Here is a 27,613-nt window from a genome sequence, read left to right as displayed (position 1 = left end):
TCCATTGTATGTTTTTGGCTCCTTTGTAGAAAATTATCTGCCCATATATATTTGGGTTTATTTCTGAGTTTCCAATTCTCTTCCATTGGTCTTTGGTTTTTCTGCCAGTACCATGCTGTTTTGATTATTGTTGCTTTGTGGTACAGATTGAAATTGGTGAGTGTGATACCTCCAGCTTTGTTCTTTTTTTCTTAGGATTGCTTTGGCTATTCAGGGTCTTTTGTGATTCCATACAAATCTTGATGATTTTTTATTCTGTTTCTTGAAAAACTGTTATTGGGATTGTGATGGGGATTGCATTAAATCTGTACATTCCTTTGGGTAATACAGCCATTTTAACTATGTTGATTCTTCCAATCCATGAACATAGAGTATCTTTCCATTTCTTTGTGTGTCTTCTTCAATATCTTTTAATAATGTCTTATAATTTTTAGTGTATAGGTCCTTCACATCCTTTATTAAGTTTATTCCTAGGTACTTCATTCTTTTTTTTGCAATTGCGAAAGGAATCTTTTTTCCCCTGAAATTTCATTGTTAGTATATTGGAATGCAGTAGATTTTTGTACATTGATTTTGTATCCAGAAACTTTACTGTATTTGTTTATTGTTTCTAATAGTGTTTTGGTGGAGTCTATAGGGTTTTCTATATAAAGAATCATGTCTTCTGCAAAAAGTGACAATTTAACTTCTTCATTCCCAATTTGTATGCCTTTTATTTCTTTCTCTTGCCTGATTGCTGTGGCAAGGACTTCCAATACTATGTTGAATTAACAGTGGTGATGGGGGGTAACCCTGTCTTGTTCCTGATTTTAGAGGAAAGGATTTCAGTTTTTCACCAGTAAGTAAGACATTAGCATATATGGCCTTTATTGCGTTGACGTGCTTCTATACCATTTTATTAAGTGTTTTAATCATAAATGGATGTATCTTGTAAAATGCTTTTTCTTCATCTATTGATATAATCATATGATTTTTATCTTTTGTTTATGTGGTGTATCACGTTGATCAGTTTGCGTATGTTGAACCATCCTTGCTCCCTTGGGATGAAGCCCACCTGATCACAATGTATAATCTTTTTATTATGTAGTTGCATTTGATTTTCTAGAATTTTGTTTAGTAATTTGGTATCTATATTCATCAGAGATACTGGTCTGTAGTTTTCTTTTTTGTGTTATTCTTACCAGGTTTTGGTATCAGGGTAATGTTGGCCTCATAAAATGAGTCAGGAAGTATTGCCTCTTCTTCAGTTTTGTGGAAGAGTTTGAGCAGGACAGGTATTAAATCCTCTTGAATGTTTGGTAGAATTCACTAGTGAGGCCATCTGGTCCTGGACTTTTGCTTTTGGGGAGGTTTTCAGTGACTAAATCAATATCCTTACTGTTGATTGGTCTATTTAGATTTTCCAGTTCTTCGTGATTCAGCCTAGGAAGGCTTTATGTTTCTAAGAACTTGTCCATTTCTTTTAGGTTTTTTAATTTGGTGGCGTATAGTCCTTCACAGTGTTCTAATATGATCCTTGGCATTTCTGCGGTATCTGTGCTGTCTTCTCCTCTTTCATTTCTGATTTTGTTTATTTGGTTTATTTGTGTCTTTTCTCTTTTTACCTTAGTGAGTTTAGCCAAGGGTTTGTCAATTTTATTAATCTTTTCAAAGAACCAGCTCTTTTTTGCATGAATTTTTTCTTTTGTCTTTTTCTCTATTTCATTTAGTTCTGCTCTAATTTTATTATTTCCATCCTTCTGCTGACTTTGGGTTTCATTTGTTCTTCTTTCTCTAGTTCTTTAAGATGTAATGTTAGCTGTTTCTTTGGGAATTTTCTTATTTTTTGAGATTGGCCTTTAATGATATAAATTTCCCTCTTATTACTGCATTCGCTGCATCCCAATAGTTTTGATAGGATGTATTTTCATTCTCATTTGTTTTTTTATGTATCTTTTGGTCTCTCCTTTTAGTCTTTGACCCAGTTGTTCTTCAATAACATGTTGTTTAATCTCCACATATTTCTGGTTTTTCCTACTTTCTTTTTGCAGTCGATCTCCAATTTCAAAGCCTTGTAGTCAGAGAATATGCTTGGTATGATTTCAATCTTCTTAAATTTGTTGAGGCTAGTTTTATGTCCCAATATGATCTGTCCTTGAGAGTGCCATGTACACTAGAAAAGAATGTGTAGTCTGGTGTTCCAGGATGAAGTGCTCTGTAAATGTCAATTATGCCCATTTGGGCTAATGTGTCACTTAAGGCTAATATTTACTTAACTGATTTTCTGTTTGGATGATCTACCCATAGCTTTCAATGGTGTATTTAGGTCCCCTACTGTAAATGTAATTTTGTTAGTTTCTCCCTTTAGTTCTGTTTGTACTTGCCTTGTATATATTGGTGTTTCCTGATCGGGAACATGTATGTTGATAAGTGTTATTGTTCTTTTATTATTAGGAGATGTCCATCTTTGCCTCTTGTTACCGTTTTTTATCCTGAAGTCTGTTTCATCACATATAACTACCGTGTTTCCCTGAAAAGAAGACCTAGCCGGACCATTAGCTTTAATGTGTCTTTTGGAGCAAAACTTAAGATGAGACCTGGTGTTATATTATATATTATACCCAGTATTATATTATAGTATGTTATATTATATATTAGACCCAGTCTTATAGTAAAATAATTTATGCTCCAAAAGACGCATTAGAGCTGATGGTCTGGCTAGATCTTATTTTCGGGGAAACACGGTATGGCTACACCCGCTGTTATCTGGATTCCATTTCCTTCGAATGTCATTTTTCACCCTTTCACTTTGAGTCTATATTTGTCCTTGTGAGCCGAGATGTGTCTTGGAGGCACATCTCTTGGGTTTTGTGTTTTGATCTAATCTGCTACTCTGTGCCTTTTTATTGGTGAATCAGTCCATTTACATTTAGGGTAATTATTGATATATGAGGATTTCCTATAGCCATTATATCTTTTGTTTTCTGTTAGCTTGGTGAATCCATTGTGTCTTTGCCTGTTATTTTAGTTTGGTGGTATCTATGATTTTTCTCTCTCTTTCCTCTTTTTTTATGTTATGTGTCTCGGTTCTGGATTTTTTTTTTTTTTTTTTTGAGTGATTACCATTAAGTTTATGTAAAAGAAAGTTGCATGTATACAGTAGTTCTTTTTCTTCAGCTTGCTTCTTATCTCCACTTTTAGTAAATTTTTTGATGATTTAAAAAGCACATTTTTTTAAAAAAAAGGAAGACATAAGCTCAAAGAAGCCAAAAATTTACCTGTAATTCTATCACCTAGGTACACACTCCCAAAGAAAACACACATTTTGTGAAATGAGGATGCTTAAACAATTTTGATATATAATAATAAATGAATACGTAGATGTGTTGATCAGTAGATTTCACTGATGGCTCTTTTTCTTAGGATAAAATGACCTGAGATTATTCCGTACCTTTAATAACGTCTGTTTGAACCAATGTCTCTTGACTCTGAGGAGGTTAACTGCCATGTGCATACAAGTAGAGAACACATTTTTGAGTTTTGATCTCTGCTTAAAATTAAATGTTACATAGACCTACGGTTAATTTTGAAATAATTTCACATGTAGTTGGGTGGCCCCTGGCATGCCATGCTTCGGGGAACTGGCTGTAGAAAATGGGCAAGAGAATCAGTCATTCTGTGCTCATAAGACATCACTGACATAAACACACACACACACACACACACACACACACACACAAACGTGATGATAGAATCATAAAGATTAAAGATTAGTCTACAATTTAAAATATGCTATCTGATCTATACAAGGTATGTTCAGCTTCTCTTGTCCTTTGTTAGGCCTCCTTAACAGGCCTGTTTGTCTAAGGTATTAGTGCATAAAGTTCCTAAAGCTTTGGGTTATGGTGTCCCCGGCCCACCACAGTCTTCCAAGGGTATTTCATTTTAATAAGTCAGGTGTGATGTCTGCTTCTGGGAAGCGTTTATTTCCTACTGGAGGGGCCTCACCTGTATGTAGGGTTCATTGGAGTTGGAGTTTTACCTGACCTCTACCCTCACTTTCCTACCCCATTGACAGTTTTCCTGGGAGTAGTAGTCATGCTATTCCCAATTTGGAAAATACAGCACTGAATGCCTTTTTATTCTGATATAATCTGGGTGGATGGGTGGATGGATGGATGGATGGATGGATGGATAGCTATGGATGTAGATATGGATATAGATAGAGTCAGGCAAAGAATGTTTAGATCTGTTTTGTGGCTGGGGTAGGAAAACAGAAGAAACAGCCCCTGGACCTGGAGTGTTGCTCCCAAGCCAGCTCCAACTGTTGGGTGCTGAACTCAGGAGATTCAGGTTCCATCCTGTTCTCAAGGAGAGGAGAGGGTTTAACTATTTTATTGAGGTAAAATTTATAATGCACATGTGTGAAACTGCACATATTGAAACAGCACAATTTGCTGAATTTTAGGCCATGTGAAACCATCCCCACAATTAAGATAGTGAACATATCCATCACTCCCAAAGTTTCCTCATGCCCCTTGGGAATCCTACCCAGCCTCACCTACCTACCTACCTCCTATCTCCCAGTAAACACTGGTTTTGCTTTGTGTCCCCATAGATTAGGTTGCGTCCTGTAAAGCTTTAAATAACGGAATCATACAGTATGTCCTCTCTTTTTGTCTGACTTATTTCACTCTGTATTTTCATCCATGTGGCCTGTATTTATAACTTATTACTATTTATTGCTGAATCCTAGATTATTATACGGATATAGCATCCATTTTTATAAAATAGTTTTGAAATCTCTTGTGCTTTGTCCATTGTTTTGTAGTGTATTTGTTTTTTATTTCAACAGTGTGTATCAGACTTCTGTGTCTGGCTGTATTTTTCAGTCTTCTTAAATTCATGCCCCTTTTGGATAAATATCCTTATTTAATGTTACTTTAACTTTTAAAATATATAAGTCATATTAAAAAAAAATAAAACTACTGGTAATTGTAAAATTAAGAGATTTAAAGTTTTCTAATCTTCAAAGATATCAAGTGATTAAGTCTAAAATAGTCACATGAGTCTTGAGGCAACTTTCCACAAGTTTTCGTATCCTGTCTTGTGAAGAGTGTAAGCTCAGCATAGTTGGTTTCAACATTGAGCCTGAAGTTTTGTTTTTCAGTCCGCTTGCCTAATGCTCCTGACCCACCTGCATATTTTTTGTAGTTCTTTAATGTTTGATAGATCTCTCTGTCACTGCTTGTGATAGATTTGTATGACAATCCTATTGTGAATTGGATAACAATGGAGTAACTTGATGCCTGACTTAACTAAATAATTGCCATTCAGTATATGTTACAACTACGATCATCAGATATACCAAGAGTTGAAGAGGGGATAATCATTGTATTGTGAAAACACAATATTCTGGCAGGAATCACTCAGACTTCAGGTCATTTTTAACATTTATGTGTTTGTCTCTATTTTCTGATCACTTAATTTAAATTAAGCGGCAAAAAGAAAAAAAACAACACCATTTCAGGCAGATGTGCTCTCTGGATTATTATAAAAATAAAAGTTGGTTTATAATCTTAATATTAACATTTAGTCCTTTGAGTGTGATAATAAAAGATGGTTAATGAATGTAGTTGAATAGTAAATGAGTTAATTAAGAAGCAAATAATCATGCTTATTGAAAGAAAATAAGACCTTTTAGAATGTTTTTGAGAGAAAATGCCAGTTGTCAAGATGGCCCTAGTGAGTCCTGTGGAATTACAAACGGTAACTAAATAGTGTAGCCTATTGCATTTATCTGTGAGTTAGTAATTAGGGAATTAAATTGGTCCATTCTTATTTATCTTATACGGCTAAGGTTCATGTTCAGATAGGTTCATATTAATTTGGTTTTCTTTATGTAATTTGTCCTTATCTGAAGTACTTGGAATCTTGCCAGCAAGATGTAAATTGTCATCTCTCTTGCTGACTTGCCTCAGTGTGTTCTCAGCAGTGTAGACTACCACTGACTGACAAGATTCCCAGCTGATTTAGAGAGTGACATCTCTTTGCTGTCAGAAGAATACAGGGTTTTCTCTGGTAATTCTTTAGTACAGATTATGAAAAACATTGCTTTTATTATTGTAGACAAATTTTATTTTCTTCTCGAGTGCATGCATATTTAATTAATCAATAGAAGATCCAAGGTGAATTAGTTTTGATTTAGTATGAAGGCGAATAAGAGGATTATGGTCAATTATATATTTTTTAGATATAGTAATCTCCACATATGTAGCCTTTATTTCATCTTGGAACTTGCTGGTATGCTTTTGATTCCACTAGGATTTTTAATTTACCACACAGATAATTGTTTGAAGTCTATTTAAGATGTTTTTATCTTCTATATTTAATTTGACCTTATTAACACGTTGCGTATGGATCGCGAGAATCTTCACGAGGGATTTAAACCCCGCCGTACGCAACGTGTTAAGGTTATCTTCTATAAGTTACTTGTTTTCACATTGGTGTAGGAATGAAAGTGATGTTATAGAAGGCATTGTTGAGTATCAGCTAAATAAATAGCTCCTTGCCTAGTGGAATGGCTATGCTAGGTGCTTTATGAATGTGGTACTTATTTAGAGTGACCAAGAGTGAAGGATCTTTATTTCTAATTGCTTTCTACCACTGAAATTAATATAATATAATAAACATAATGTAATAATATAATAGTTTTGAACGTTTATGTTCCGAACGTTCTAGCCTCAGTTCTTGAATCCTCTGTTAATCTGTACCTTCTTCCTGATAATCTGCTTTACCGTCAACAACACCTAGTAAGTCCCTACTTTTATATTTCTAAGTTCTTTCCTCCTTATATACACAGGTGTAACTGAGTCACTCTTTCAACAAATACTTATTTTGCCTACTCTGGGCCAGCCACTATTTCTGGTGCTGGGGGTATAGTCCTCTGAGAAAAAGGAACCAACAGCATCAAAGACAACAAAAATTCCTACCTTCATGGAGCTTAAATTCTAATATTTCCTATTTTCTAGAGGCATTTCAAGCTCAATGTGTCCAAAAAGAATACATTTCCACCCCTTCCTTTAAAAACAGATGACATTTCTCTTCCTGCTGTTACTCTTTAAACTAACAATGTCCCAATATCTCTAATTCCCTGGATTAGCAACATTGAGAGTCATCCTCTGTTGCTGTCCCTTACTCGTTCTGTCTGCCCCCAACACACATCTAGTAGTCGCTGAATCTTTTCGATTCCCTCTAATGAGTGTATCACCTTTCTTTTTCCTTGCTACTGCCTTACTCTAGTCTCACATGATTGTTTTGATTGGGCTAACATCTGTTTGTGCTATCATTAGTTCTTTTCTCTCTTCAGTGGATTATTTGCTTTATGGCCAAAATTGTTTTTCCAGAAAGTAAATTTTAGTAATCCCTCCTCTACTTCCCTCTGTACCTACACACTCTGCCTGCCTGCAGGGCAGAGTCCCAAGGAAGCCATGGAAACATTGCTTTCTTAGCTCCTGTCTAGTTTGACAGGACATATCCCTTCCTTTAACAAGGGATGCCTTTGCCTCTCCTGGCTCTTCTTCACACTCTCCTAACTGGTGCATCCTTCAGGATGGTGCACATGTCACATCTCCTCCAAATTCTGTTTGACTCACAGTGACAGCATTGGTTTCCTCTGTGCTCGCACAGAATTTAGCACATCCTGTTGCAGTGTAATTACTGTTTTCTACTAACCGGAGAACTCAGAATTTAGGTATCTGTCCTTATTCTGCTTTGCCGTATGTTTCAGTAATAGACTATGGCAGATATAGATTTGGGCTGGAATTTATACAATTTGGGACGGTCCTCTTAAATAAAAAAAGAACATAAAATTATGAATACAAAGTTAGATTAAAAGTGCATATTTAAATGAGAGTGGGAGGATCCTATGCAAGTATCTTCATGCTGAGTTTGCCTATGTCCATGACTAGGGAAATACGCATATTAACTACTGAGTTAAAACTTGCTGAAATAATGCAGTGGGTTTTTTGAATAGTTATATTATTTTTTTGCTGTTGATTTTCTTAAAGTTAGGGAACAATAGTTAGCCATTATGATGCTAATACTGTTGTTAATAATAATGCCTAATGCTTCTACAGCATTTTCCATTTTCTAAGCATTTTCACATACTTTATCTTATGGGGATTCGGACAACTGAGTCACAAGGAAACTGACCCAGACCTATGATGACTCTTACTGTGTTTGGCTAGTTGGTATGTGAAAAAAGAGTTGAAATTCTCCTTTCAGATCAGATTTCCCTTTGGCAGGGAATGAGTCAGTTCTTCCTGTGCATCTGTAACCTCAGCTAACACTGCTCCACCTCCTGTTAGCCTGATGAATGCTAAGGAATTTTCTGAGCCTTTTCTAAAACATCTTGCTGCTGCTTCATCTTTCTCCTCCCATTTAGCTTCCTCACCTCATTATTTCTTCTTCCTTTCCTCCCGTTTGTTTATCTGTGTCTTGCCATACGTCAAACGTATTCCCTCTCCATCTGTCTTTTCTGGTTAGATAAGTTAATACTTTAAGTGTCAGTTTTTTTACTAAACTGAATTTTGGAGTTCACAATTGTTGGCTTCATTTCTGGGCCTCGATATTCTTACTTGAAAATGGGTGTATCTAACAGAGCTGTTGCTAGGATTAAAGGAAATACATGTGAGTAAAGCATATATGCTCTTTTCAAGGAGACAGGGCAAGAATATATGAAAGCTATTTCATAAATGGTTTCATTTCAAACAGTAAAAAACCGCTGGTTTATTGCCTAAAAATCTCACAGAGACTTTTTTTTTCCTCTGGAAGAGTCATTATTATAACAGACGCAATAGCAATCAATTCATAAATACAGTTTATTAGTTGTTACTGAATAGCAGTTTTTAAAAGTGTCAGATAACAAATTATTGCTTTAATTTGTGGGTTACAACCAAGCCTACGTTGTAGACATTCAGTGGTGAATATATATTTGGAAACTTTTTCCCCTTGAAGTTTGTATGTGGTGGTACATTTGTACCCGAGGAATACAGTTGCATTTTTTAAAAAAATGTAATCAGCAAAATGGCATGGAAAATTAAATTGTTTATTAACATAGGGAATCTACTCAGAGTACACACCCAGTCTGCTTGAGAAAGGCTTGTAAGCCTATTATTTCTAACTTCTTCTTTGCACCTAAATCCTCTTGTAGGCAAATTCGATTACTTTTGGCTGAAACTTTCAGATAATTGTTGATGTTTCATTATGTAAACTTTTCAGTACCCACACATAATAATGGCTGTAGAGATATGATTGCTTAATAAAAGATCTGAGTTACATGACCTTGAGAAAATTAGTATTCTCTTTGACCTACTTCCGCATCTGTAAAATATGGTATTAGCAAGTTATGTTTTAGAAAGAGTAAAAGCCCACAAGATTGTGTTATGCTTTTGGATATTTGAAATTAAATAATTTCTAGTACGTGCATTATTGTTTTTCCTTCTGTCTGAATTTACGACTTCTGAATCGCTCCATGAAAAATATTGCGAAGTGTGGGCTTAGAGAGAGCGAGACAGTGTGATCCTTCCTGAGCCCTTCTCAATACACATTTGGTTCTTCTCTGAACAAAGAGCTGGAACTAAACCTACAGGGCATGCAGACCATTAGTCACACCAGCACCAGAGGGGAAAACAGCCATGTTAAATGTCACTCCAATATGCTGTTCTTTCCCCAGAGGATTTCCTATCAGAAATTCGAGCTTGTCCTTTTCTGAGTAAGATTGTAAACTTTATTCCTGTCCAAATTCAGCAAAGGGAAATTACGAAAGCCGCAAACTGAATTTAGGAGGCACTGATTGATGAGGAAGGAAAAAAATATCTAATTATGTGTAGTACTTTTAGCTCAGTGATAGCTAAGTAGGCAATATGATAGACGGCACTCCATAATTTTTGTAGAAAAGATTCCAGAATGGGAGAAACAGTTTGAAACAATAATAGGGAAATGGTGGAAGTAGAGTTATTTTAAAAGTTATAGGAAACAGCCTTAGAAGATGACCTTGGGTGAAGAGCATGAATTTGAGGCAGTTGGGTGGGGAGATACATTGAAGCTGCAGGGTTATAGTGTTCTAGTCTGCACTCCCACCTCCCAGTTCCACAGTTTTGTCTGTATTAGAATGTTGTTCCTATTCACTGTTCTTTAAGACTGTATCCTGAGGAATCAATCATTCAGTCCCAACTGACAAAGCCTTGTATTGTTCTGCCCCAGTATCATCCCTGAGATCTCACAGACTCAATGAAAGTCCCTGAGATGGCGGTGAGGAATGACAGGTATCTTCGGTACTGTCACTTCCTCCTGCAATTGATAAGTCCTCACGCAGAGCAGCTGCCAGCCATGTTTTGGGTCCCAGGGGAATGCTTTGAGTATCCCTGCTTTTTCTATGTACTAGGGACGCAGCCTGCGCCCACCCACTGCAGAATTGCCTCATTCCGGGCTGGCAAAAGGGCAGGAGGCAGGAGCCCAAAGTCATTTCTCTGGAGAATTTGTTGCCAATGTAGGAACTACACCTGAGTATTCTGTGGCACAAAGTTGCTCCCTCTGCACATTTTTGGTTTCCCCCAAGAAAATAAAGTGGCTGCAGTGAGTGCTCTGTGACCAGCTAGCTGCCTCTGGAGACTGAGGCCCACCATCCCTTGTTGTTCGCCTTCCAGGGCGGCCCTTGAAGGAGCCCCCCTACCTGATTCTGTTCCTGAAATATGCTGGCCTGTTGCATCTTGATCCTTAACACTGAGATAACAAATGGGCAAACTGCCCAACACACCTAAATTCCTCCGAATTTAACGAGGGAGTGAGGGAGCACAAGAGGCTATATCTTCATTCTCAGAAGCTAAATCTTTCCTCCGAGTCACCCGCCATGTTTGGTGTGAGTTAACCGTTGAAGGCCCGTCTTACAGGGATATGCTAAGAACATTATGGACGGAAAATATTTAAAAATGAGTCTACAGAGGTAAAATATTGGAATCCATAGTTCTCTAACATGTATGTGTTGTTTGTTTTGCTCACTGAAAAAAATATATATGGATGAGGGTTGAGGAAGAAGGAAATAAATATGATACAATGGACTATAAACAGAATTGACTTGTCTAATCTTTTTTAAAAGAAAGTTCAGCCTTTCAGATAGTCACTTGAGTATTAATAGCCCAAGATTTTAATTCCTGACACGCCACTGATTTGTTACATAACCAAATCCTAGCTTGTCTGTGAGCTACGTGTTTTTTGTTTGTTTGTTTGTTTGTTTCTTTTGGGGGGGGAACTAATTATAAAATTGACTTCATAGTTGGTCTGAGCAGTAAATAAGGGAGTTTAACTCAAAACCATCGCAAAATACAATGTTTGTTCTATTTTGGCAGTGACTGTCAATCTGGTAAAATGTCTTTATAAAACTAGTTAGTAAACAGAAGGTACCCAAAAAGTGTTATATGTTTTAAGAAAGGAAAACTATTAAAATTGTAATGCTCAATATATGCTAATAGCAAAAGATGAATACAAGTTACGTTTGACTTTGTAATTATAAGAGGTGCTCAAAGTCGTTACCATCAGCGTCCATACACTTCTGATTACTGCAAACTACTGCTTGGGCAGCATTGACCAAAGTGTCTACTTGTGTACATGTGTTTTTGGCTCCCCAAGTATATGTGCTTTAAGGACTCTGCAGTTAAGGTAAGAATTTGTATACTTTTTGAAAGGACAATAAACCTTGCACCTCAGGCCCACAGTCTTTTCTTATAAGACCTTTTCTTTATAAGACCATAAAGTATCTCCACATAGCATCATATCATATCAAGGGTTACAGTTTCAACATACAAAGTTTGGAGGGATATGATTCAGTTGATTGCAGCTTTATAAGGTACTATAATTCAGCCTTTTAAACTCTTGATCAGGACAGATTTCATTTCTAGAACAGTCATACCACTGACCTGCTATTCTTTTTATATTCTTTATCTCGGCAATTGGTGCTGCCATCCAATCAATAACTCATGCAGGAAAGCTGGGATTCATGCTAGATTCATTTTCATTGTGTCTACATTACCAGGTCCTATTGTTTATAGCTCTTAATTAATTCTTTAATCTATCTCCCATATTTGTTTATTTTTCATTTTAATCTGTTTTTAAAAATTGCTTCTTACCTGGCCTTCTTTTTTTCTTGTTTCTCTTGCTGCTGCTAAGTCTCCCACATCATTATCAGAGGGATCTTTTTTAAACAAAGTAACCACGTTACTCCCTGTGTTGCAATAAACTTCAGAATTAAATGTCTAAACTCTTGAAGAATGGCATACAGGACCCTCAGTAATTTATCCTGTACTGACCTCTCTAACTTCCTTACCTGTGCCTCTGCCTTTTCTTTTCCTTCAGCTCCAATCCAGGTAAGAAACTGCTAGTAGTGCTCGGAAGGTACGATGTGCCCTTGCTTCTGTGTGGGGAGCAGTTTTATCACTCCTTCTGACTTAACTCTCACCTGCTCTTTAGGACTCTTTGCAGGGGGGTCTCTGCCTCCAGGAAGCTTTTCCTTTCTCTTCACTTTGGGCTTCCACACCCTGTCATGTCTTCTTGTATTTTAAGTGTGTGTTTATGTGTTTTTTACTTCCATTGGCTTGACCCATGAGTTCCCAGACTGTGTTCTCATTTCTCTGTTTTCTGACACCTAACATGTCAGTTATGTAGGCGACTCATGTGTTGTTGAATCATTAAATAACAATTTGAGTTCTTTTCTAACTCTGTGACCCGTCAGCATTTTCAATTTGGACAGGTAATTTATCTTTCCAATTCATAAAGGGAGGACAAGACTATATCGATTTGTATTTCAAGTATGTTGTAAAGGTTTGATTGATACTTGATACTTCATTGTCTTTGATTTTGGGAAATAAAATTAATAAATTCTGTGATTATTGAAGGAATTCAAAAAGATTCAAACTTTAAAAATTTTGTTCACACATGCTTTTTTGATCAAGCATATAAAAATGAGGAAGACGTTTAAAAGAACAGATTAAGAAGAAGCTGAGTGTTTTCTGTTGGATAACTGCATGGTGCTGTTGGGTAGTGTGTTGTTTCTGTGCTTTTGGAGCAGTAGTTCAGTAACATTACCCTAGAATATGGATTATGAGTGGAAGTGAAAGTTTTGCTGTCATGGCCAAATGACTTGATGACAAACTAGCTGCAGATGACTGACTACAGCCTTGCACTTGTCTGCTAACTTCAGGTAGTGCTGAAGCAGCTATGAATGAGACAAATGCTAAGTTTAAATGGAAGAACAGATGCTGAGGACTTTGACAAGCCGCAACCATTGCAGCAAGCTCTTTTAATACGTTACTCCTTTTACAGTCTGAATTGTTTAAGATAACTAGAAAATTGTATGCATTTGGGGCAGTTTCTCTTAGTTGGGTTATTTTTAACACAAAACATAATTTCACTTGTTAGTTGAAATATAATCTGCACTGGGAAAAATGATTTATGTTTCAAGCACTGATTTTCTACTATATAATAGCTATGCCAACAAATTACCAGTACAACTTGTTGAAAAGTAAAATGATTAGTCAATAAATTCCTGTTTCTAAATAAAACTAATATCCTGTTTGATTTTTATCCTCTGCTGAAGCTAGTATTCTCATCCACTTTTGGAGAATCATATAGTTACAGCTAAAATCTTTAGAGATTTCTAAAGGATTTGGCAACTGTGTCACTATATTAAAGTTTTGCAGGAAGCATAAAGGCCTTAAATTAAAAATGATTTTTAAAATTTGATTTTTTTCTGAGTTAATATATACATAAGTAGACTTGCCAGATAAAATAATGGATGCCCAGTTAAATTTGAATTTTAGATAATCGACAATTTAGTGTTTAATATAAGTATGTCCCAAGAATTGTATATGATATATTTATACTACAAAATTATTCATTTATCTGAAACTCAAATTGAACTAGGTGTCCTGTGTTTTTATTTGCTAAATCTGATAACCTTCTATTGATGCAAAATATGTTTGAAAAAACACACAAAAGAAATGCAGTGCAAACTATATTTCTCTTAATGTCTGTCCATCTCTCCCACACCCCACTATTAGGCTTTGGAAAGCTTGCGGAAATCATCTGTGCTTTCATAGGCACATGTTAATTTTACTTACACGAACCTTTCCCTCCCCTTTTATGCAAACACTAGTAATTTAATATGTTGTCCTGCACTTTTTGTTTTCATTTAACAATATATTTCCACCACATGGTTTTGTTTTTTTGAGACAGTATGGAAAATATGGGGTAGGTGATAGAAGAATGAGTGTGGGCTTTGAAATCAGGCAGAGTTGGATTCAAATGTAAGTTCTCTGGCTTACTAGTTGTGTGGCCTTGAGTAAGACCTCAGCCTTTCCTTTCCTGTGTTGTTTTATCTGGGAAGTGAGAGAATGGTGGGCCAGGCAGTGGAGGACATTGTGGTCAAGGTCCCTGCTCCCATGATGTAATGCGTGTGAGTGGCACTTGCCCAGCACAATAGTTCGTTCATTGATCATTATTGATATATCTTGTAATTTGGAATTCCATGACTACTGAAACAGACAAGTTCAGTTATAACCAAATCGTGGTATGGCTGCAAGCAGAGTGCACGAACAGTGGCTAGAAGGGAACTAGTATTTTCTATACTATTTGAATATATTTAGTCTCGTGTTGAGGGATTTAGTATCTTGAAATATAACAGCCATATTCTTTAATGTACTTAGAATATTAATAGAAGGACACAATTTTTCCTTGGGAATTTTCTTAAAAGCTTGGTTTTTAAAAGTGATTTGTTTAACCATATAAGAGAACATTATATAAATGGTGACTATGACTGATCTTTCTTTGACAAAGCTACCTATCATTTCTAAAATACTTAATTCTGACTTATTCATGCATGGTATGCATTGTTGGCTATAGTGCACTGTGGACACCAGTCCGCTTTAGACTTTATTCAGTTTGCTTCCCTCGACTTCATTCATGTTGTATCTCTGTTTTTTCCTTTAGTTTCTCCTTGTGTAGGGCAAGGTCTACACAATTTTTAACTTGGAAAGAGGAAAGAGAATGGTGAAGTGAAAAACTCTTTCCTATCAAGAGGCAGTACATTGTAGAAGTGAAGTTGTTAATTGACTGGAGCCAAACTGCCTGGGTTCAAATCCTGGCTCCATCACTTACTAGTGGTATGAATTTGGGCAAGTTACTTAACCTTTCTGTGTCTCAGTTTCCTTGTTTGTAAAGTCAGTGGATTGTGTGAAGATTAAAGGACTTAATTGTATATATAATATGCTTTGAACAGTGTCCAGCATGTGATAGGTGCTGCGTGTTTGCTGTTACTAGTACTATTTCTGCCCTGCCATTAGTGTCCATTGCTTTGTTGTTGTATCCACAGCTCTTCTGTTTACTGCCCTTCTGATTCATCATCCTCACTGACAGCAGGAATTGCCCAGAAAGACCCTTAGAACTTGGTATTCTTCTGACATGTATTGGATCTTTTAAAAATCTTACCCATTCTCCATGACCCACAGTTATCACCCACATACCCTTCTATTTCCATATAGTGTAGAGGTGGGTAAGGAGGGAAAAGTGATGGTTGGGTGGTTAAAGTGTGAGAAGGAAAATTCATATCTACAGTTTGATGGGAGTAGACGCCATGTCTCCGTCTCAAAAATTCTGTGATTACCAATAAGTTTCTTTATACTTAGAACTGAATCCTTGGGAGGGTATAGGTCATAAAAAACCCTTTTTTTTTTTTTAACTTCTTGTTTCTTTGTCATGGTTACCTACCTATGGTGAAATCTCCTGGCAACCTCAAAAAAGCCACGTATTTATTTTTGGGACATCAGAGCAGAGAAGATAAACTGTGAAACTAATCTTTTTATCACTGAAATCCAAAGGAGTAGAATTCTCATCTGGGAGCTAATGTCAGTGACTTACAGCTGAATTAAGCCTTTTTTTTTATTTTTTTATTTTTATGATAAGAATTTCTCTGGGGGAAAACAAAAATAATTCTATTTCCACATAACTGATTCATAGGTGAACTCTTGTACGACAGTGTTTTTCTCAATTGGGAACTGCCTCCTCTGTACTTTCCCTGCCGACTCCTCCTCAGTCATCATCCCCTAAACCCATAGTCTACCTCCCCTTCCACATCACGCAATACTGCCTGTCTTCCTGAGTTAATTTTTCAGACAGGAAAGAGGATAGAACTAAATTTTAGTGTGCATACCAAGCATTCATGTATATAATTTGATCCTTTCCAAACTTTATGAATATTATTTATTTGTAATTAGAGATTTTCAAGTTCAAAAAAGATAGCAACTTGACAAGGACATATCGATATAGCGAGTAAGTGGTCAAGATGAAATTTTAATTCAAGATAGCAGACTCCCTATTCCATGCTCTTTCATTGTTATCGTGCTTCCTCCTGGGCAGTTTAATTAAATACACCTGGTTCCCTTATATTGGGGTATCTTTACTTTTATTTTTTAATTGTCAGAGTAATTTTTTGTGGGGAGCGGGACCTAATTGTATGCTATTTTATGAAGAAATGTTACAGTTTCCTTGTCTATAAGAATAAACAAGACTATTTTTAATATTTCCCTGTGTTTTTCCCCCATAGAACCATGCAATGGAATGCTCATGGTCTCAGCATTAATCCTGAATATGTATTTTATAGTTATGAGCTGGAAATGGGCATATTTTATTTATCTCATTTATCATAACATACCCAATGAGTAAATGTGTTATCTAGGAAACTGAGGTTCAGATGATAGGCCCCTTGCTCAAGCCACAGTGCTGTGTAGGTTTCAGTTATAGGTTAGAGCCAGTGTTCTCTTGATGTGACTCCAGGGCACTTTTCAAAACAAGTGCCAGTGGTTGAGCTATTTGACTTTGAAATGGAGTTGATGTTTTAAATAGTATATTCTAAATTGGAGTAAGGAAAATCAATAAATTCTATTCTCTCTTATTACATAGAGCTAATTGCAGACATTGATGGTCTATGCATCTGCTCATATATATCACATACTTTCATTTTTTCCAAATGCATTTTCTCCTAAGTAGATAACAGGGGTAACTTGTTCCTTCTCAAAGAAATCCCTTCTCATCTTCCAGATGAAAAGTAAGGATGTGGTTGTAGATTACTTTTCTCCGTTGAAGGAATTACTGACTGACTTCCTGATGACTTCGTTTTCTGCAAAGCAAAGGTTAGATGTAACGATGGAGACTTTGTGCAACATTGTTGGACAGCAAAGATTAAAGATAGGGTTAGTGATGTGGACATTGTCAGAGGAGATCTCAGTTCCACATTTCAGTCTAGATAAGTATTGTCAGAGAAAGATGAGATTGGTGGGAGTTGAGGGACTTGAGAAGGTTTTTGTTTTGAGTGGAAAAGAAGAGAACATTATAATCAGGAGGGTATTTTGAAAACCTTTGAAAAATTTTCCATGTGATACTCCTGTATTTATTTTTTCATCCATGATTTAATGTATTATCTTCCAGTGGTTCACGTACTGCCTGATTGTCACAATTCATGTCTAACTGGTGTGTGTGTATTGTCTCCACAATCAAGACTGTGTGCATTCAAGGCCAGGATCACATCTTATACTTTTTACATTCGAACTTTTTTTTTGCCCACAGAATTTCTCATGCAGCGTGAAGTACGCTCCTTACTCTGAGTGAGGAGCTGTAATCCAAAGTGAGGCCAAAGATTATCGGTTATAGGGGTCTGTGTTGAGGAGCTCTTCAGGAAATATTTTGGATACGTCTACCATCTTATTTAAAAGATTTCATGCCTTTTACCTTATTATGGAAGAATTATCTGCAAAGATAAGATAATTTTGCATTAGTCCTAAAACGATTACTTTTTTCTTGCCTATAAGGAAAACTATCTTAAGTTCAATGGTCAAAAGAACTGTAGTAGTATCAAGAGCTTTTTACAGCGTATGATTTTAGAATATAATTTTAAAGTTCTGCTAAAACATAACCATTCTATTTTCTTTTCTTCCCAGTTGCATTTTAGTTGCTGTTTATTGTCATTGTAGAGAACATTGAACTTCGGAAAAAAATGTTAGAAACTATAGGTAAGACCCTATTCCTTTCTATTTTTGTAAGAATTGAAACACCTTCCATTGCGATCTTTTCAGTGTGGTATTTTCTAAATAGCAGGATTCTGTCTATAGTAACATAGTTTTTAAAAAAGTTTTTATCTACTAACATTATACCAGGTGATGTGTTTTTATATTTGAACAATTTCATCTGAATATTATAAAAAACATCATTTATAAGCAAAAGTTAAAAGTATATGAGATGTTTTTGCCAATAATGGGTTTTACTAAAGCTTAATGTCAACCCAGTTCTGATTTATGAACCCAATTCTGGCTAATGTTTGCTTCTGGATATCACCAGAAAGTTCAAAAGTTTTTTTATAATACTAAAAAAAGATCATTCCCTATGTCATTCATACTTTTACTTTATCTGTGGCAGGTGAAATACTGCTGAGCTCTTGGTTTTAAGTTGGCAAAGATAACAGTAACAAAAACTGAGGCTGACAACCTTCAGTGATCATTTAAGGCAGTTTAATTTTTACATGAGATAATTTAAGTTGACATAGTCAGATTTCCCAAGCTCGTGTGTTTATCTTTTTTTCGTAGTGCTCTTTATAGAAACTAGTTTGTAGAACTTGTTTCAGGTATATCAGGTATGGTACACCCAGTCCCTGTGTCTCTCATCTGATACCACACTCCTCACCTAGTCCAGGGGACTTATTATTGGGAGGTATCTGGATCCCTCTCTCTGACACCTTGATGAGTACAGCCGGTGTCTTGACAGCTGCAGGTTTGGAGGAGTAGGGTGAAAGTAGGTGGCAGGAAGAGGAGCTGTTTTTGTGACCATGGGGATCATTACTGTGATTTGTTCCTGGTACTGTGCTGGGAATGAAAATGCATGGGTGTCCATTTCCTTCATCACCAGTTTTATACTGAAATCCCACACCAAAAAGACTACTAGTCCCTATAGCGAAACTTCCTCGTAAGAAAGTGGAAAGCAAAGGGGAAATACAAAATTATTTAAATCATTACTTTCTAACCATTATTCTGTAAGTTTTTACTGAGTTGCATGCCTTCCAAGAACAGACAGGGGAATTAATACTAGATTTGTATTCTGAGATACTATGGGAAATAGGACCCAGACTGAAGTTCTCATTATTTGCCTTTAAAATTCTGCATATGAGAAAATATCATTTACATTTATGTGTGTTTGTGAACTCATGGTTAACATTAATTAATGTTTTAATTTCCCAATTTCTGTGAAATTCCACACTTAATGTTATAGAAAATGGCTCTGGTGCTATTTCCCACTCTTTGATTACTGTATGATATGGCAAATACATTTTGATAGGTAAATTTGTTACCATCACGAATCTGTCATAGCACATAGCTGAACAGTCTCTATTAAAAAATAAATAAATTTGGCTTCACTGATAAATAAAAGAGAGAGAGTTCTAGGGAGATGTTTTAAATTACTATTTCTAGCAAAAACTCACTTACTGGTGGAACATGCATGTAAGATGATAGGCTTAATATTATTACTATTATTATTATTTATATATTATTATATAATATCAGGATTATTCAAAATATTTATTTTGCAACTTTGTGCCTGATACATAAAGTTATCAATTAGTATTTGAATTATATTAATTGTAAATTATGTATATGTAAATTTGCTATTTAAATTTTGGGACAAACACAAAGTATTAAGTCATGTTTTTGAAGGGATATGTATTACTGTGATGCATTGATTTCAAGTAAAATGTGATTTCAAGTAAATTCTCAAGCATAGAATACTTTGCCCCTTAATATATGAAATTGTCATATTTTGGGTTAACAGCCTTCATTTAGTTGTTATATTTCTCATTTTTCTTAGATGTAAATACATTTTTTTAAAGGTGAAAATATCAGTATTTGCGAGATCACAGACTGTTTGGTCTTCAATAGTTTTTATTGTAAAGTTGAAATAGCTGGCCTTAGCACTCAAATATACTTTATCTGAATTAGTTTCAATACTTTACAATTAGTTGCATGTAGCATACACTGTAACCAGTCCCTGCTTTCAAACCAACTTTCTTACAGGAGACTTCAAGGTTTAATGTATATCTTTAGAGTGACGTGTTATACAGTCCCTCCTTTTCTTTTCCTGAGTCAATTTTATGCTCTTGAAAGGAATCATTTTAGGATTTCTGTAAGCATGGCTTGATTCCTATTATTGACTAATGCTGCTCTTTGGTACAGACAAAAATCGGGCCCTGCAGGCAGCAGAGCGCTTGCAAGCCAAGCTGCGAGAACGTGGGGATGTGGCCAATGAAGACAAACTGAACCTTCTCAAGTCAGTTTTGCAGAGCCCACTCTTCAGTCAGATACTGAACCTTCAGACTTCAGTACAGCAGCTGAAAGACCAGGTAGGACATCATTCACCCAAAGCATGGTATAGATCTCGGATTTTTGTGTGTGTTAATGAAGAGTTAATGAAGTCATTTAAACCTCCAAAGATGACATTCAGATTCACTGTGGCTCCAGCTCCCCCACCCCACTTATTTCTGTAATGGTTGTTGCTGTATATTGTAGATGATATGACATTGTGTTGAAAGCTGAAGAATGAGCCCCTACAGAGGGGATGAGAAAAATAGGTGTAGGGTGGATGGCTGGAGACTTGGTTTCCATCCTCACTAAGGCTCATTGTTCCTGTGATCTTGCTCATTCAGATTCAGACATTCCGTACACTTACAAGATTTCAGATGAGCCTGGATTTGCATGTGTAATTGTGTGTGAGGAAGGGAAATCACCTCTGTTTTGACAGTAAAAGGAATAATTACATTGTCATCAGTTAGAGGAATTGCAAGTCTCACTTCTTAAAGCAGTGTAAGTAGCAATTGCTTTCGTGACAGCATCAGATGGTGATAAACATTAGAACTTCCAAATGTAACACAGTGGTTTTCTTTTTCTTTAAAAATTATGAGCATCAAGAACTCCTAACACTAATATTAAAACTGAAACCTATCACAATGACAGAATGAAAACTGAAGTCACATGTTCTTTGAACTTAATTTAATCAATAATTTCTCAAGTTTAAAAAATGTATTTTTTACAATGGGCTGTTATCCTCTCAAGGTTTGAAGTCAGTCTATGCCTGCAGTCCAAGTTAATTCCCATTCTAATATTTTTAGCATTAATTTAATGGTTATGGATGACTTGCTAACAAGTGTTCTGCCTTAAAAGGTTAAAAATGAAACTTGAAGACTAGTTTTATAATTCAGTGCAAAACAGCTCCAATTTAGGAAAAAAAAAAAAAAAAACCTTCGAAAATGTGCCAAACGCAAAAAGAACAAATAGCGATAGGGAAGGAATTTGTTTAATGTCATATAACTTCTTAGTCTAGATATTTTGGTAGCCAAAAAATTAAATCAAGAATCTTTAAAAATATTTTTCTCCAGTGAAATTATGCTTAATGATTTTAAAGGTCGTGATCATGAATTAAGAAAAAGAGTTTTGTATGTTGTTGTTATATGTAGTTATGCTTGTCCCCTTTGCAAGTTATTGAAAAGATTGGCTTTAAGTACTCCTTTTCAGAAAGGATTGGCAGGGTTTTGGAGAAACCAATATCCTGAATATCAGTGTGATTATGACATGGAAAATCGTCTGGTTTTTCACAAACTGAAGAAGTTGAACAGATGTTGTCCCCTTATTTATTGTATTATGAAGATATGATTAAAATGAGAGAAAAAGTTGAAACAGAAAGTACTAGGAAGTATGTCAGGAAATACCACTAGTCCAGTGAGATAGCTGTCAAAATTTCCTATCTAGCCAGCCGTATGTAAGGGGAATAGCTTTTGTACTTATCCCATCTGCTGAAGGGAGGGGAGAAATAGGCCTACTTGTTTTGAGCTTGTTTTACTATTCCAAGTGGAAGTAGGATATGGGCTCTAAAACTGTGCTCCACGTGATTCAGCTGAAACTTCCTTGGAAATCTGAGCATAATATCGAATCTCATAGTGTCTAAGTAGTGATGTTACTGATACATTCATGATAGACACTGATGTATTTCAGGACTAAGTAAGCTGTGAGGTTTATGAATTCTGCAGGCATGTCTTATATGCCTTTGGACTTTTGGTTCTTTGATCACCTGTTCAAGAACTGAAAGGGACCAAGGAAACCCTCTGGCCCACACTGTTATTACAGTGGCTTATAGAGGTGGAGTAACTGTCCCAGGTGGTAGAAGTCCCGCGGTAAGTGGTCCGCGGCTCTAGGAGCTGGAAGAAGATGCGTGGAGCCGAAAGCAAAGTAGACTTAATTCATTTAGGCTTATTGGGCACAATAAGCACCATTGCTGGTTGCAGCCAGCAGCCCCATATGTCGCAGCACCCCCCACTCCCCCCCAAAAAAAAACAACAACGGCCAAACCCCTTTATACCATACAAAGACCAAGGTGGCTCACAGCCAGGGTGCTTACATAAGAGTGTTTATAGCATATCTGTAAGATGGACGGCACCCACGCTGCGTTCATCATCTCGCACCGGCAGGTCACCAGGTCAGGGCCAGCAGCTGGCTGGGGAGGAAGCCCGACTGACTCCATTTTCCCTACAGTAGCTTGCTAGAACTCTGTTTTCTTGGCCTCGCAAGGCATAGCCCTTTTTCTATTTTGATGCTGTAGCCTTTCTCACATCGTTTTTTTCCCGCAAAGGTGGAAACTTGGTCTTTAGATGCTAAGAGTTTAATTTCTGTTAAAACCACTGATAACTTCTCAGTTGCTGTGACTCTTCACTTTAGTCTCCATTCTTTGCTAATTCAATTTCATTTATTTATTGAACCAGATTTTTTTATTTTTGTATGACTAGAGTAAAACTTAAAGCTTTTACTGTTTTAAAGTTTAAACATAAATATTCTAGGCTTTATTATGTTAAATTTAAATTTTCTATATAGTGTATCAATTGCTAATTTATTGGTATTTATAATTTAATTAATGCACCTAAGGAATGACATTTGCTTTTGCTTTTAAACCAGAAGCTACAGAAATCTGATCAGTGGCAAGGTTTTGTTTATTACCTTGTACCTAAGTTATGTTTTCAGATGTGTAATTTTATATACATGATAAGTTCAAATTACTGGCTCCATGTTTTTTGGTAGTACTGGTAAATTTGACCCCTCCAATTTTTCTCTGCCATCATTTCCCTAATTAAAAAGCAAAGGGAGTGAATAATTAAAAGCTCAAGGTATATGCAGCATGTTGAAGAACAGGATCATATTGTTGCATGAATGACAGATGCTGACGTGCCATGTTGAAATGAGCCTACTTTTCCCCTCACATCCTTCTCATTACTTCTTTGCAATAATGTTTAATTTTTCTCATTTGCTTCTTCAGTATTAAGGCTGCCGTTAGAAATCAAATTGTTTCCCTTTGGCAAATTAAACACTTGACAGGTGTGTAACTGAGAGGGCAAAGAAAAGCCATGCCCTGAAGGGATGTGCTATTTAAATATTGTCAAAAATATTAACAGGTCTGAGAGTGTAATTGATGCCTCTGTTTAACTCTGCCACATTATGTATTGTTCTAACCGCCACTAAAAGGATGTGTGCTATTAAACCTGAATAATCTCTAATAGCTCCAGTTCATTTCCTCTTGCATGATTCCTGTTAAGTGAAGGGAAGAAGAAAAAAAGAAATGTGACTGTGTCAATGATCTGTCAAATGCAAAATCTCAAGTAGTGTCCTCACTGTCACCTAGTCATCACAGCTAATAACTGCAGGGCTCAATGTGTATTCATGACAAAAATCCAGTTATTGAGGGGGAAATAAACACGTTAGCAGTTTGATAATAGAAACTTGTCAACCATGTGGAATTGGATTTGCATATTTATTCTGTGACGTTTCTCCAGTCCAGTGCAGGTGTATGTTACTTTCCAGATTAATGAATTGCTTTGCCTTGTGAGTTGACCACAGACACTAAAGTAAACATTTTTTTACCCTGAGTTATTTGTAGGAAAACAGTGAATTGAAATTGTTAATTTCAATAAAAATTTAGTACTAATGCTAAAAAATTGACACTGCTGAGATCTTTTTTTTTTTTTTTAAAACTATGGCAACATAAAACAGTTCTAAGACTGAAGAAATGATATGGGTAATTCAGGTTACAAGAGCTGCTGATAGAGGAAACAAGCTCTGGGCCACAGAAAATTCTAGAGGATTCTCCTTGACAGTGATTTCCAGGCTTTTGGAGTGTGACGCTCTATTATTATCTTGTTGTTCCTATTTTTTGATATTTCTAGGATCCTAGTTCATTCAGCTTTGTCCCAGGAAAGTGTTGCCTTATATACATATCATCTAGATGTATTTTACACACACACACACACACACACACACACACAAAATTAAGCTAGATTTTTCTAAGTTTTTCCTTAGAAATTTATGACATCTCTTGAAATAATGGAGAGATGCTAGATACTGATTTAACATAGAATTGAATTTGATCATTTTTGTTCAGTGTCAACGAGAGTAATTAAATCCTTCTTTTTCATTTCTAGTCTTGAAATATGGTCATCATGGTATAAAATTGGGTTTGTATTTCTATGTTTTTAAGTTTTACCTGTTCATATTCCAAAAAGAATCTGGATGGGAAAACATATAGACTAATGGGTGATTCAAATGTATATCTAAACAAAGACCAAATAAAAATATTGAAGTACTAGATATTTCAAGGTCCTTGGGTTACTAAAATTGAGTATATCATTTAATTTCCATTTCCCAGGAGCAAAGGCAAAACAAAACTAAACAACAACAAAACTGGAGGGTTATATATTGTTCATTGTGAGACCTTGTTTGGTGAACCAAATTTTCCCTTGAAAATGGGAGAGTTATCGCTTTGATGCTTTTATGGACGGCTCATAATCAGTTACAAATAAACCTTTGTTGGACACCTAAAATCAATAAAAATACAATGAATAAATAAGGTGGACAGTCTTACTATCTAGAGGGGAAAATAGAACATATATATTTTTATTAAGGAGAAAAACGAAGGTAGATGATATGAAAGGAAGGAACTTTGACTAGGAATAAACTTCACTTTGGAGGTAGCGAGTAAGGTGAGTCTTGAAAACTGAGCAGGAGTTTTCTAGAGAGATGGGGGAAATTATTTCAGGTGGTGAGAACAGTGTTTACAAGGGTGTAGAGCAGTTCTTTCTCAGTTGGGTGTGATTTTACATTCTCTCTCCCTAGGGGACATTACATGTCAGTAGCATGCATGCCCCCTGCCCCATCCCCAATCAAAAATGTCTGGAGACATGCGTGCTACTGACATGTAATGGGCAGGGTCCAAGGACCCTGCCAGACGTCCTCAGTGCACAGTAACAGAATTATTGAACTCATGAAGTCTGCAGTGCTGAAGTTGAGAAACTGTGAAACAGTCACATACAGACCTGTATTATCAGAGCAGTAGAATATATGCAGGGTATTGGCAAGAGAGGAAGCTTTGAAGCCGGTATGTGAGAAATTGTATTAACTTTGTCTTCTAACTGTTCTTTTAAATACAATATTTTAACAACCATATATATATTTTTTATTTCTCCATGTTTTACATTGTTGTAAAAAAATAACAAAATTAAGGTAAGGGTTTTAATGACAGTTTGATAAGACCTTCAATTATAATTGTAAAATACATGAATTGTTCTTCTAAGGAATGCTTCTTTCATCTTTCTAAGAATGAAATATACTAAGAATATACACTAAGAATACAACATCATATCCTAATTTGTAAAATGATGGCTTTTCTGCCAAAGGATATAAAAAAGTACACCGTGCACTTTTTTTTTTTTTTTTGATGCCCTTGTCTTAAAATAAGAGTGACTTTTAGAGAACATAGAGAAATAGGTATTCAGTGTGTATTTCAGGGGGTCACTTTCAAATATCTGATATCAGCAAGTGTGTATTTGATGGAACACCACTATTGTGGGACATGCCTGCAAGGCCACCATTCTGCAGGTATATATTTGTAAGACTGCTGAATCAAGTTCATGTCCAAAGTGTTAAGGTAAGCTGCTTTTAATCAGCAATATCAGCAACTTTGATAATTTCTTACATTTACGGGAATATTTTTTAGGTTGATGGAAAGATGAGAATTTTGATAACTGAGCCTTTTGTTGCTCTGTTTTGACTCTGGTAATCAGAAAGATACTGTTTTGTGCAATTCATGTCTCCAAGAGCAGAAATGCCTGTTTCATCAGTTTTATTTTATTATATAAATGATGAAAACATAATCCTTCTCTCTGTGGTTTCTAACTTGAGACTGAAATGAGGTTGACTCATCTGCAGGCTTGCGATCAGTGAAAGGGAAATGACTACTGTCTCTCAAGAAAGCCTCAGTTAAATTATGACTTGGTGTCAGTACAGGGAGGGAGCCAGAAAGAAAGAAAATATGCCTTAACCCATTAAGAGGAATTATCTGAAAATGGAATGGAATTCTTCCTCGTGCTCGTTGCTTGTGAAAATGAAAAAAAAAAAGGTTTTTCTTACCCTCGAAATGGGTTTACTTTTATGGTATAGTGTTACAGCCACTAATAGAAAGGGGTCTGTTTTTTGAGACTTTAATGTATATTATCTAGGAGAAGATTAAATAGAAGGAGTCACTCTTATGTTTTTACATTTACCATAAAGTTTATTTACTGTAAGAATTTCAAATACTTTATTTTTGGTACAATAACAGCTTTTAGATGTTTGTTCCTTTAACTAAAAGTTTGTAAATATAGAGCCTTTGAAAGGACTAAAATTCTTGTTTTATCCTGGGCAAGAAGCACTGTTCAAGCTTTTTATACAGTGCTGGATTAAAATGCAACACCATCTTGCTATTGGGTATGCATGTGTGTCTAAAACAGCAAATGGTGCTAATTGTATGGTGTTTTGTGACAAAGTTAAATGGTCTTTGGAGGGAAAAAATGTGAAATTTACTGGGTATAACCTAAAGGAGTTTTTAACCCAAGAATTTAAGAGTAATTTACATTTGAAGCTATAGTGACAACAACAAAAATTACCTTTAAGAAGCCCTTATTTGCTCTGGACTTTGTCTCATTTAACCAGCCCATCAAGCTCTATAAGGTGGGTTTTATCCCTGTTTTTGTACAGTGAGGAAATTGGGGTCTAGAGCGGTTACACAACAATCTGGACCACACAATTATTCAGTGATGGATTTTGAAGAATCTGAATCTGTCTAGTCCTGAAGCCAGTGCTTTTTACTTTTAATTTACGCTATTTATAAACCCTTAGTTCTCTAATATAAGGAACAGATAAGTGGAAAAAAAGTTAATAGCATGCCTAAAAAGAAATGAACTTAAATGAAATGTTTTGTAAACTTAGATTCATTAAGATTTGTCATCGCCCTTACATTCTGCCCCCAAATTTTAATCCGAGGGCCTTTAAAATAAAAACCAGAACTTTGGTTCTGATTTAATTTATAATTATGCCCAATTTTAAAGTAAATGAAGGTAATAGTATAATGCAGAGGCAACATGGCAAAGTAACATCATTCTTCATGTGTTCATTTCCATATATTTATACTGGTA

The 27,613-nt window shown here is 35.8% G+C and overlaps 1 protein-coding gene across 15 annotated transcripts in view; it reads left to right on the top strand.

The window, feature by feature from the left end:
• MPDZ (multiple PDZ domain crumbs cell polarity complex component) overlaps nt 1-27,613 on the top strand; it is a 154,516-nt gene that overhangs the window by 6,878 nt on the left and 120,025 nt on the right. For all 15 annotated transcript variants that reach the window (XM_074330403.2, XM_074330401.2, XM_074330394.2 and 12 more), the window contains exons 2-3: nt 18,024-18,095; nt 20,304-20,470. In XM_074330403.2, the coding sequence (XP_074186504.2) occupies nt 18,080-18,095; nt 20,304-20,470 (183 nt within the window). In that variant the 5' untranslated portion in view covers nt 18,024-18,079. The remainder of the gene's footprint in view (nt 1-18,023; nt 18,096-20,303; nt 20,471-27,613) is intronic.

Source organism: Rhinolophus sinicus, chromosome 16 (genome assembly GCF_057876585.1).
Source record: "Rhinolophus sinicus isolate RSI-liver-muscle chromosome 16, RSI-T2T, whole genome shotgun sequence".
Taxonomy (NCBI): domain Eukaryota; kingdom Metazoa; phylum Chordata; class Mammalia; order Chiroptera; family Rhinolophidae; genus Rhinolophus; species Rhinolophus sinicus.
The sequence above is the reverse complement of the archived record's forward strand: the minus strand, read 5'-3'. Positions and strand labels throughout refer to the sequence as shown.